The sequence below is a fragment of the Zalophus californianus genome, chromosome 16 (genome assembly GCF_009762305.2).
Source record: "Zalophus californianus isolate mZalCal1 chromosome 16, mZalCal1.pri.v2, whole genome shotgun sequence".
Classification (NCBI taxonomy): domain Eukaryota; kingdom Metazoa; phylum Chordata; class Mammalia; order Carnivora; family Otariidae; genus Zalophus; species Zalophus californianus.
This window is the reverse complement of record NC_045610.1, coordinates 28,195,395-28,208,247: the sequence shown is the minus strand read 5'-3', so window position 1 is coordinate 28,208,247 and position 12,853 is coordinate 28,195,395. Positions and strand designations below refer to the sequence as shown.

At 55.1% G+C, this 12,853-nt stretch overlaps 1 protein-coding gene across 1 annotated transcript; it reads left to right on the top strand.

Annotated features, from left to right (window-relative positions):
- Positions 1-2,880: 2,880 nt before the first annotated feature.
- Positions 2,881-12,615, top strand: EPX (eosinophil peroxidase). The gene is made up of 13 exons (XM_035724804.1): positions 2,881-3,007; positions 3,117-3,210; positions 3,439-3,614; positions 3,772-3,889; positions 4,013-4,142; positions 4,947-5,153; positions 6,332-6,650; positions 7,319-7,479; positions 7,850-8,105; positions 8,526-8,696; positions 10,892-11,129; positions 11,669-11,881; positions 12,155-12,615. The coding sequence occupies exons 1-12, from the start codon at positions 2,881-2,883 to the stop codon at positions 11,868-11,870; spliced, it is 2,199 nt and encodes a 732-aa protein (XP_035580697.1). The 3' UTR covers positions 11,871-11,881; positions 12,155-12,615.
- The last annotated feature ends 238 nt before the right edge of the window (positions 12,616-12,853 follow it).

Genomic DNA, 12,853 nt, shown 5'->3' with positions numbered 1-12,853 from the left:
GAATGAGTATTACTGGAAATGATTTTGTTATGTAAAGGCGAGGCTATCAAAAAACCGTCTGCTCCCAGTATCAGATACTCTAGGTTGCCACTGGGCAACACTTAGCCGCAAGGAAAATCTAAAATCCCTCTCGTGAGGTCCCGGTGGGCATCGTGAAAGCCCCCGGGGGGAATATGTGGGGCTCCCGGCCCCAGCCCGTAGCCCTCTTCTGGTCTCTGGGTGTGTTCCACCCTGACCACAGAAAACAGCACACGTCAAAGCAAACCACTGTGTGACCTGGCAAGGACCCCATGGGGCCCGGCCTGCCTCCCAGTGAAGGTTACAGCAGGAGAAGGGTGCAGATCCCCAAGCTGGGGACCCCCTGGAGGGCTTCTCCCTCCATCACTGTCAGTCCACTGGGTTTCCCATAGCTCCAGCCCTGGCAGCTGGAATGCTGACTGACAGGAGGAAGAGGGCCCAGAGAGCCAGCGTCTGAACAAAGCTAAGAGGCCTGCCATCGTCCTTCCCTCCCTCTCTTCCCTTCCTTCCAGGTGCCCTGGCCTCCTGCCTTCACCCTGAGGGTAGTCGCTCCCCTTGTGGGACAGCCTGGAGTGAGCTTGATAAAGGAAGCAATGTGGAGGCCGAACAACAAGGCCTACTCAGCAGCACTGAGAGCCTGCTGAGTGCCAGGCACTGGGGTGGCATTTTACGTGGATTCCCGTAGGGTAGACACAGTGATGACCTCCATTTGACAGTGAAGAAGCTGGCTCAGGGGTTGAGCAGCTGGTCCAAGTGCATGATGATCAGTGAGCTCCTAAGTGCGCAGTGCTGTGGTCCTCAGAGGGAGCCTCCCTGCAAAGTCAGAGAGGCCTGGAAGCAGACGGCAGGGGTGTGGGGGCAGTCGTCCATGGAGGGTTGGCTGTCTGGAGCTTAGAGGCAGGGTCCTGCCAGAGGGCGGCACAAAACAGGCCAAAGGGGCAGGAGAACCCCTTTGGGTAGGTAGGGTAGACTACGTTTGGTCTGCTTGCCCGAACGTCTGCCTGCCAGCCCAGCCCTGGCCGTGCCCCCTGGGAACCTGCCCTCTACCGACTGCTTGTACAGGGCCCCTCAGTGGCCCCTTCCCATCTGCTTGCGTCTCATCACCACCCCCAGCAGTCGATGGGCCAAATACCCCAGAGACCCACCAACATGGCAGGGCTGGGTCTAGAGTGCAGGTTCTGTCCTGAGCTTCTCCAGGAACCCATGGCAGCCACGGTTATGCCAGACCCTGGGACAACTCACAACTGCTGAAGAATTAGAGTCTTCTCTGCGGGGAGAGAGGAACTCACTCCGAGTCCTCTTTAGGGGGGGTACTGGAGACCGGGCAACCTGGGCTACCTTCGCCCACCCTGGCTGCCACTCTCCTGCGGCTGCTGGCCCCCTGCGGGCAGGGTGGGGTGAGGCACATTTGAGGAGCACTCTCTGATCTTCAGCACCTCTCCTTCCCGAGGCTCACTGTCCCCATCTCACAGGCAAGGAAGCTGAGGCCCGAGGAGCAGTGTGCTTTACCCTAGGCCATGCAGGGGGTCAGCAACAGGAACTCCGTGCACTTTTAGACAGACACAGTGGCTTTCCTTCTAGGCTGCCTTGTCACAGGAGAGGGGCACCTGCTGAAGAAAGGGAGATAAGATCAGTAGGGCCCAGGCCCTCAACTGGAGCTTGTGAAAGACATTGCTGAAGTGGTGTCCCAAGGGCAACAGCCGCCGCGGCAGGGGCGCTGGGGTGGGAGGCGGGGGCTGCAGAGGGCGGGGGACACGGGCTCGGAGCGGGTGCGCTGGGCACTGAGGAAGGGATGGCCCCGGAGCTGGAGCAAGGACAGGCAGGCTGTGGGGCGCCGGGGGTGGGATGGGATGGGATGGGGGGCGGTGAGCCGGCACCTGCTCCGTGGGTGGGATAGGATGGGGCGGAGCCAAGGCCCACAGGCCCAGAGGGGGGGACACCCTGGAAGCAAAGGTAAGGGTATGAGAAGGCGCTGCCCTTGAGGGCCTTCTACCCTTCCAATGTGGAAATGGAGGCCCAGCCAGGGCCCAGAGGTAGTGACTGAGCCCATCCAGACCTAGGCCCACTGCTTGGCGCGAGCGTGCCACTAAGGCGCACTGAGCCCGGGACAACCTTCCCCATCACTCTGCGGGCGCTTTCCCTGTGACATCTCACTGGGTCCCCAGTGGCCCCGTGATGCAGCCCCTTAATTTTCATGGCTCAGCCCTGCTTCAGCCATTGCCTCGTCCTCTCGCACATCTTGGAGAGAGCTGGCAAGGAAAGGGAGCAAGGGGGAGAGGCCAAATCACTGACCTGACATCATTTGTGCACTCAATAAACATTTATTGAGCACCTACTGAACACCTGGCCTTGTGCTGAGGTGTCTGGGGAGATACAAGAATAAGGCAGACCCAGTTTCTGCCCAGTTATGGGGAGGAGAGGAGCCTTTCCAACCGTCTGGTCCAAGTCCCATTTTAGGGATGTGGAAACTGAGGCCTGGAGAGGGAAAGTGCCTTGCCCGAGACCATACAACTAGTTAGTGGCAGGCCCAGGCCCAGTCTTTTGAGGCACACTGCTCCTCAATCTTCCAGCAAATACTCACTGAGCAATACCTGTGTTCCAGGCACTGCCCTGAGCCTCGGAGAAAATACATCCATGAACTCAGTAGTGAAGAGGGTGGGGGTGGCATGCTTCAGTCTCATGACTCCCCTGAAAATGAGAGGGAAGTTCCAGGGCCCCACCTCAGGAGGCTGGACTTCCCCTCCCTCACCCTTGGAAAGGATATAAAAGTCTCTTCCTAGCTACTTCCAGAAAAGAGGAGGTAAGAGGTCAGCTTGGGGACCTCCAGGTGAGAGGGGCACAGGGGGCCCACCTGTGTGCAGGATGTGGGTGTCGATCCCTTGCCCCACTGCGGCCGGGGGTCTCACTGCAGAAATGAAGCTGTTCCTGGCCCTGACTGGGATCCTAGCCACACTCATCCTGGCCCCGCCATGTGAGGGCACCGGCCCAGGTAATATCCCTTTGGACAGCCGAGGAGGAGGGCAATGGAGGGGGCAGTGTCTGGGTCTGGGGGTAGCCCGTGGCTCCCCTGGACACTGAGTCCCCTTCCCTCTGAACAGCCTCCCCCATGACAGTGGAGACCTCGGTCCTTCGGGACTGCATAACAGAGGCCAAGTTGCTGGTGGATACTGCCTACAATCAGACTGAGAGGAGGTGGGTCTGGAAGGGTCGATGAGGTGGGTGGGTTCCAGCCACAGTCATGGCAGCCATCACCCTGCCCCCGGCCACCTTAGGGCAGTGCCATGTTGGTAGAGAGCCTCCCTTCCATCCATCCTGTCTTTTCACACGGCCCTGGCTGTCCACCACCGGGCTGGGGCTCTGCTGGAGAGCTCTGCTGGAGGGCTCTGCTTCCTTTCTCCAGCCCTTGCTCTCTTCCTGCAGCATTAGGGAGCGCCTCCGCAGTGGCCTGGCCAGCCCCATGGACCTCCTGTCCTACTTCAAACAACCGTTAGCAGCCACCAGAACAGTCGTCCAGGCTGCTGATTATGTGCATGTGGCCTTGGAGCTGCTGGAGGGGAGGTTACAGCTCCGGGGATCCAGTTCCTTCAACGTCACTGGTACTGTGTTCCACACTGAGCCCCAGGGCCTGCTGTGGCCTGGGGTGGCAGGGTACACAGCCGGGGCTGTTGGGAGGGAAGAGGGTCAAGGGATGGGAGGTATGGAACAGACCAGCTCAGGAAAGAGCCAGGACCCTGCCCCCTGTCCCACCCCCAGAGGTGCTGACAGAGCCCCAGCTTTGGCTGCTGTCCCAGGCCAGTGGCTGTGCTCTCCAGGACCAGGAGGAGAAGTGCAGCGACAAGTACCGGACCATCACTGGGAAATGTAACAACAAGTAGGTGCTGGGGGGCCGCGCCTGACCCACGGTGCCCCCCTTCCCTCCACCACCCCGTCACCCCCCACAGAGTGGCCTCTAGGCTCAGAACTCCTGCTGACTGGAGCCAACTCTCTGCTGCAGGAGAAGACCCTTGCTGGGGGCCTCCAACCAGCCCCTGGCCCGCTGGCTGCCAGCTGAGTACGAGGACGGGCTGTCCCTCCCCTACGGCTGGACGCCCAACAGGAGGCGCAATGGTTTCCTCCTCCCTCTCGTGAGTAGGGGCTGAGGGTCTGGAGGCTGCCCCACCACCTCTAAATAGTAAGAGCACAGCCCCGAGCCAGCTGGAAGCCAGGCTCGGCCACTGGCCAGCTAGGTTCCTCTGAGCAAGTCATACAGCCGGGTCTCAGTTTCCTCATCTGTAAAATGGCAGTAAAACCCACCTTGTATTGCTGGTGTATGAATTCTAAGGTCCTCAGTATAAACATCTCCGTAGGATGCGATCGAGTAATGCAAGCCATTATAGTGTTGTTTTTTTCTCCAAGAATTAGTATCAAAGTATCTAGCTAAATATAAAGATCTGTATGTCTTATTCTATGTCTATTGATCCAAATGATTTCACATTTATCAGTTTATCAATTTTCTATTCATATGTCAATATGACAATCACCTACTCATCTGTCAACATCTATTCATTAATTCTTCTTCCATCTATCTATCCAATTCTCTCTAAATTTATTACCATCACCTACCAACTGGTCCATGCATCTCTCAATCACTTCTGTCATTTAGGTACCCATTAGTCTATAAACTGACCTATCGATTCCGTGTATTTACCTTTTTGGAAGAGCTGGTGGGGTCTCAGCCAGCCAACCAGGCATCTCCCCTTCTCTACTCCTGGAATCCTCAGGAGTCACACCAGAGGCCATCCTTGTAGGCAGGACAGGCACACAGGGGGTGGAACAAAGTAGGGCTGGGGAGGGGAGGGGAGGAGACAGGGAGAGACCATGTTCACACCAGCAGGGGCAATCTGCTGAGTTGGCCTGGGATGCCCCACGCTGACCTCTCTCCCCACCAGGTCCGAGCCGTCTCCAACCAGATTGTGCGCTTCCCCAACGAGAGGCTAACCTCCGACCAGGGCAGGGCCCTTATGTTCATGCAGTGGGGCCAGTTCATTGACCACGACTTGGACTTCTCCCCTGAGTCCCCAGCCAGAGTGGCCTTCACTGCGGGCGTGGACTGCGAGAAGACTTGTGCCCAGCTGCCCCCCTGCTTCCCCATCAAGGTACCCCCACCGGTCCCCGGGGCCCCAGGCCAAGAGCTGCCGGGGGGGGGGGGGGGGGCAGGGAGGAGGGGCGGGTCTGTGAGACTAAAGCGCCCTCCTCAAGGAGCTGTTTGTGGTGCTGGAGTATCAGACGAAGGCAAGGAGGCTGGCCCTGCACAGACCCCGTTCTGTGCGTGTTTGCGGGGGGGGGGTGGGGGGTGGGGGCAGGGGCGGGGCAGTCTGCCCGCAGTTTAGTGCTGGCTTCACAGAGGAGGAAGCAGTGGAGACTAGCCTTGACCCATGGGTCTGATCCCGACAGGGGAAGCCTCTGGGCTGCTGCTCTTGGGAGGCTTTAGAGACTCTTAGCTCTTGCCCTTCTCTCCTTCCTGAAGAGGTCCGAGGGCCCTGCAGCTCTCACCAGTTCCTGGGATGGTGTTGTGAGCAGGGCACTATCCTTCAGGCTGAGAGGCAAGGAGCGTGTGGAACACTAGGGAAGGAAAGACAGACTCCAGGGAGCAGAGCCTCTCTGGGGATATGGGGTGGGGGGTGGGGAGACACACGTGCATACACTTCCACATTCATTCACCCCTAACAGGTAGGGCGACATTCGTGGGGCAACCTTACCCATTCTTCAAGCTCCAGTTCAAGGGCACCTCCCTGGAGGAATCTTCCCATATTTTCGTAGTACACCTTTTGCTTTTGACTTTTAGATCAAGCATAGCAAATAGTGCCTCAGTTTAGAGTTATATTCTCTATGTGTGCACCTGTTTTCACTGAACTTCAGCTTCCTGCAACCTGTGCTGGGGTTTGCTGACCTTTGTTGGTCTCCAAAGCACCTGGCATAGAAGGGTGCTTAGCAGATGTCTGTAGAATTAAATGGAATGAGAGGAGCACAGACCCAAATGTCAGGAGAACTAGGTCTTAATCCTACCTCTCCTGCTAACAAGCTGTCACTTCCTGTCTCTGAGCCTCAGTTTCCCCAGCTGTAAAATAAGGATCCTTCCATGACTCTATGATACAAAGTGCTAAGGATGCTCAGATTGACCTGGTGAGCAGCAGGAGTCTGGGTGAGCTGAGGAGGGCTCCCTAGAGGAGGGGAGTCTCAAGCAAGGTTTTGAAGAAGGTGAGGAATGATCCAGAGGAGGGAGCTTGCTCTTGAGGGCCCCCCCACCGGGTCATTGGCTCCTCTTCCACCTCAGATCCCGCCCAATGACCCCCGCATCAGGAACCAGCGTGACTGCATCCCCTTCTTCCGCTCGGCACCCGCATGCCCCCAAAACCGGAACAAAATCCGAAACCAGCTCAACGCACTCACCTCCTTCGTGGACGCCAGCATGGTGTATGGCAGCGAGGTCTCCCTCTCCTTGCGGCTCCGCAACCGGACCACTTTCCTGGGGATGCTGGCTGTCAACACCCGCTTCAGTGACAACGGCCGGGCCCTGCTGCCCTTTGACAACCTGCGTGATGACCCCTGCCTCCTCACCAACCGCACAGCGCGCATCCCCTGCTTCCTGGCAGGTCAGCCCCCAGCGGTAGACTGAAGAGTAGGTTAAATAAGACCTTGTACTAAAGGGTTTCGTTCAAAGCCAGCAAGGGACTGTGTGTGAGGCCCACCTTCAGGAATTTGCTTTCCTTCCAGGCCTCCAGGAGAAGCTCTGGCTACAGGAATGCGCTCTGCCCAACCCTCTCTCTTTCTCTTTCCCCTGGGCTCCCTGGGGAGAGCAGCCTGATCCCAAGTCCACAGCTGGGGAAAGGTCTAGCTCTTGGTGGACAATGTGCTGATGGATGCAGTTCATGGGACAGGTGACTCGCAGTCCCAAAGTCAAGGTTTCCTAGAGTCATCCAGGTCCCTCCACCAGCTGTGGATCTGGTCACTTGTAGAATAGAATCATGCCCAAGACCAGCAGCTGCTCTGTGCTTTCCCACCTTGCCTGAACCTATTTCAGTAACTTTGGGATCTAAGACCCCACTGTCTCCCCTGTCCTGACCCGTTATGCGGGGGCAGATGGTGGCAGTCAGTGAGGAGCCTTATAGCACAGCTGAGGAGATGGAGGTCCAGCGAGGGCCCGGGGCTTGGCCTGAGTCACAAAGCGCTACCACCTCTTTATAGTCCCCAGAGCAGGTCTGTCTGCCTTAGCAGAGACATTTCTCTGGGAAGGGCTGACTCTGAACTTGGGGTTTTCAAGGTGACTCCCGATCATCGGAAACTCCCAAACTGGCGGCTATGCATACCCTCTTTATGCGGGAACACAACCGGCTAGCTGCGGAGCTGAAACGTCTGAATCCCCAGTGGACCGGAGACAAGCTGTATCAGGAGGCCCGGAAGATCGTGGGCGCCATGGTCCAGGTAGGGAGCCCGGGGCCCCAGCATCCCCTAGAAGACAATCTGGCATGAGACACCATTTGAGAGAGTGGCTCCCACTTTCCTTAAAACATCCTTTGAGGCTATGCCTCAAATCAGCTAGGGCTGGGTGATGGGGAGTGTACCTGAGATCTGACCTGTACCCCAAACTCTGTCACTAACTCACTGTGTGACACTGTCCTTGTCACCCCACTCTTCATCAGCCAACGGGAAATGTATATTTCCACATTGGGCACGATAGTAATAAAGAATTGGTATGTCTGAGCAGCACTTCAGAAAGCAAAAGTTTTGTCCAAAGGCAAGGGAATGGGGTGGGCAGCCGCTAAGGTGATGTTCCTCCTGTCTTCTCTTGTAGATCATCACCTACCGAGACTTTCTGCCCCTGGTTCTGGGCAAGGCCCGGGCCGGGAGAACCCTAGGGCCCTACCGGGGGTATTGCTCCAATGTGGACCCTCGTGTGGCCAATGTCTTCACCCTGGCCTTCCGCTTTGGCCACACCATGCTCCAGCCCTTCATGTTCCGCTTGGATAGCCAGTACCGGGCCTCAGCACCCAACTCGCGCGTCCCGCTTAGCACTAGCTTCTTTGCCACCTGGCGAATTGTGCATGAAGGTGACCAGGTTTTAAAAGCAGATGGGAGTGGGGGTGGGGCCAGGCTTAGTGCCAGGAGGCCGGGCTGCTGTTCAGGCCACTGCTAATCATCTCCCCAGGGCAGTACCAGGCAGGTGCACCAAGACCCTCAGGCCTGGGCCTCCCACGCCCTTAGGGATCAGAGGATTCACAAAGGGGAGGAGACTCATGTCAGACTGGGGGCTTGTGGGCCTGGGAGGAAGTTGCCTTCTGCTCCTTCTTTAAGAAGTGGGGGTGACTTCTTTCCCTGCCAGCCCCAGCTCGCTTCAAGTCTACCCAGGCAACATTACAGAATATAAGCGACTGGCTTGTCCAGCTCTGAGCTAGCTTGGCGTCATGTGATGACCCAGGGGCTCCCCAGAGGCCGATCCAATATGTGCTGCTCACATTCCCCGCCACCAGGTGGCATCGACCCCATCATCCGAGGCCTCATGGCTACCCCCGCCAAGCTAAACCGCCAGGATTCCATGTTAGTGGATGAGCTGCGGGACCGGCTCTTTCAGCAAGTGAGAAGGATCGGGCTGGACCTGGCGGCTCTCAACATGCAGCGCAGCCGGGACCACGGCCTCCCAGGTGAGGGGGCTTTGCTTGGCCTGGGGTTGCTGCTACTGGGGGTGGGGGGCAGGTTTCAGAGAAGACCCTTGGTGCATCCTTTCTGGCTGGAACTCTCTACTCTGTGTGCTGTGGTTGAGAGGCATGCGAGGTCGAGCTTGATGGAGGAAAGCATCCCTGGGACCACCCTTTGCCATCCTGCCCTATCTTCACCTGCCACTGTAGGGACTCTAGCTGTAGGTTCAGAGCACGACCAGGACCTGGACACGATCTGCTTGTGGACAAAGCAGATTAGCTCTTTCCAGGTGGAGAAAACAGTAGTTTCAAAGGGCAGAGAAGAAATGCTCCATTCCCCGCTACCCTGGTGAGTTCCAAGGAGGAAGACTCAAGTTCCAGGGACATAGGAATTGGCTCTAAGTGCAGAAAGGCAAAGAACTCAAGAGGTAGGAACAGGTGGAGTAAACTGAAGATGGCCTCGGCCGTTTCCTGAGGACACAAAAATCCTAGGAAAGAAGAAAAATGTATCCTAGGAAAGAAGAAAACTTAGGCACTTTGCCAGGAATTTTCATGGCTATTAATCATTTCATTCTGCCAATGACCTTGAGAAGCAACTACTACAGTCATTTTTATGGATGAGGAAATTAGCTCAGAGACATCTGGTCATTCTCTCAAGGCCACATAACTAGGAAGTAGCAAAATTTGAATCAAGTTCAGAATTTCTCCTTTATTCCCCCTGTGCAAGCCATAATGTTAGGGGAAGGCTTTGGTCACCACCTTGTCCCCTCTCCCTCTCCCCTACTTTCCTGTCTACAACCTGAAGTCCCATCTGCCTCAGCTCATCTGTGGCTGTGTATAACGGGGTGGGGGCAATCTCCACCACACCTACCACAGCACCGGCAGGCACCCAGCGGGTGCTCAAGAACCTGTTTCTTTCCTCCTCACACTTGGGGGCTCCCGACCACTAAAGAGCTGCGGGCGCCCCCTGCTGGATAACTGAGATTGCCAGCCACCCAGGTGCCACACCGTGAGCTTCTGTGCCAACTTCCCCCCGATACCTTTCCCTCTAAGCTGTCACAGAAATATTGTCCGGATACTAGCTCTGACAGTCTCCTCCAACCCCTTCCCAAGTCCAACACCAAATTTGGGATTGGAGAAGCTTGTTTGAACTCCACTTACTGGTGGAGTGACCTTAAGAAAGTCACAGTTGCTCAAGCTCAGCAAATACCCATTTGATACAATGGAGATTACAAAGTGCCTTGCAGAGGTGTTGTGAGGATCCTAAGAGATTATCACACACCAGTGCTTAGTGAGGTAAAGCACTATATCGTTTCCCTTTGCTCAGCTGGAAGATGGTGTTGGTGAGGTATAGTTCAATGGACAATATGGGGCAGGTGGTTCTTCAAGGTTAGGGCAAATCTATCTCCTATCTTGATGGTCCCTGCCCCATCATCTGGCTTGGTCCTGGTGTGGGATCCTAAATAGCAGAGGAATTGTAGGTGAAAAAAATTTTTCAAATGGCTTTATTGGGATATAATTTGTGTATCCTAGAATTCACCCATATGAAGTATATGATTCAATGACTAGTATTATTTAGAGTTGTGCATTGATCTTTTTTTTGGTCTGTTAAGGTCTTTGGCCCACTGATCACCATTGCTAATGTCAGAACATTTTTAGCACTCACGAAAGAAACCTTACAATAACAGTCTCTCCTTGTTCCCACCCCAGCCCTTGACAATCACTGATCTTTCTATCTCTACATAGTTGCCTATTCTGGACCTTTCATGTAAATGGAATCATACAGCATGTGGTCCTTTTCTGAGTAAACTTTAACCATGCTCTTCATTTCTTGGTTTGTTCACCTATGTATTTATTCATTCCTTCCTTCTCTAAACCAGAGTCTTTTATGTTCTGGGTCCATCTTATTTGTACATAATTGATGCACCTGAGTCCAATAATAATATCCTTGTGGTATTAGGTGTTACACTAGGACACACTCCTCAGTTTGATGCACGCAAAGCATGGTTGTCTACTCACTTTGAAAACTAAAGGGCAGTGGTTTGATCTTTGGAAGGTTCGGCCTCTCCTGTCAGCAGGGATCTTGTTCTGCCCAACACTTCCTGACCACAGAGCTCTCTCGGGAGAAACTGTGGAGCAGCAGAAGCTAAGGGGAAGTCAACAAGGTAAGACTGAACCGCCTCTGCCCCCTTTCCCTACAGGGTACAATGCCTGGAGGCGCTTCTGTGGACTCTCCCAGCCCCGGAATCTGGCACAGCTCAGCCAGGTGCTGCAAAACCGGGATTTGGCGAGGAAGTTCCTGAATCTGTATGGGACACCTGACAACATTGATATCTGGATTGGGGCCATCGCAGAGCCTCTTTTGCCAGGGGCCCGAGTAGGGCCTCTTCTGGCTTGTCTTTTTGAAAACCAGTTCAGGAGAGCCCGAAATGGTGACAGGTAAGGGACTCTCCCCTAAAGAGACCAGCCCCAGAGGCAGGGCAGAAAAACGCTAGCATGTCAAGACTCAGCAAGGGGGAAATTGCCCTTTTTGATTCGTTTCTTCCAAGTTCACAGGGTCTGAGACCAGGAGGCTCTTCTGTGGAGAGCTTGGTCAGAGTGAGAGAGACCATGGGCCGGGCAAGCCTGATGGTGCCTAAGCTGTTTGGCTAGTGGGTCCCAGGAAACATGGGCAGACAGGGCTAAATCTGGTTTCCTTCCAATAAAGCTTATGGTTTAAGACCTGACTCCTTATTTGGATTTGGCATTTACCCAGGTTCAAATCCAGCCCTGGCCACTTAAATTACTGTGCACTTAATACTGAGCAATTTCCTTGACTGCTGAACATGTTTCTTCATTTATAAATGGGGAAGAATACCTATTTTGCAGGTATTCTGGAGAATTGAATGAAATAATGTGAAGTACCTGGCATACCACAGGTGCTCGTTATGTTCATTCCTCCCTAACCTTCACCCACATCTCTCAACTTGTCTCGGTAGGTTCTGGTGGGAAAAGCAGGGTGTTTTCACCAAGAGACAGCGCGAGGCCCTGCACCATATTTCCTTGTCTCGAATTGTGTGTGACAATACCGGCATCACCACCGTTTCGAGGGACATCTTCAGGGCCAACACTTACCCACAGGACTTTGTGAGCTGCACCCGCATCCCCAGGTTGAACCTATCAGCCTGGCAAGGCAGATGAGGCCTCTACAGGTAAGGGGAGGCCCTCCTCCAACATCCTTCCCAGACCAGATGGCTGAGTCCTTTTAGACCTCTAAGCAGAGACAACCAAACTTGTCACGAGAAGCAGGGTAGTCTTCCCTACCAGCTTCCCGGTATGCTAGCTTCTGGACGGAGAGCTGATCCAAGGCCTAGGACTTTGGGGGGCAATTAGGAAGCCTCAGTTTCGTTGTCAGCACCCTAACACAGCTCCATGCCTGGACACCCAGCAAGTTCCTCACTTGCCCATGTGTGCTGCTTCCACAGGAGCCCATCCCAAGCCTCCGGCCTCAGACACAAGAGAACCTGGGGAAGACCACAAGGCTGCCTTCTCCCCTGGAGCAACCACATCTGCTGATGCTTTTGCTGGCTCTGGCTCATTGCTGGTTCTGTGGCTGGGAGTGACAGCCAGGGTTCCTGGCAGCAGTGAACCCTCCCACCTTGGGAGCCTCCCAGGTCTTAGGTCAGGCATCAGCTCCGGGTGCAAGGAGGTCTTGAGGCCCAGGCAAGAAGAGTCATCTGCATGGTCTCCGGCCTCTTTTTTCTATTTCCCAGCCTGTCCCCATCCCCCACCCATGACTGCAGCCCATGCCACACCTGGCCCCAGCCGCCCCACCATCCTCTGCTGAAGCCTGCAGACCAGGCAGTGAGCTCTGCTTGTACCAATAAAAGTCCACTGAGGGCAAGAGCTGGTTTCTGCGTTAGGCGGGGGAGGGCATAACCTCAGTCCCGTGCTTTGCTCCAAACATTTAAGAGGAGCACTGCCAGGACCTCACTGGCACTAACCCCTAAGCCTCTCTTGCAGGCTGACTCCAGACACTCTGGAGTTGGAAAGAGCAGAAAAGGGGAAGGTTCGGGAGAATACCCTGGCCATGCCAGCAACCTGAGCAGAAAAACAGCCGACACGTCAGTCAGTACAAAAAGTCTTTATGTACAAAAAATACAATAAAAGATACTACCCGGCTA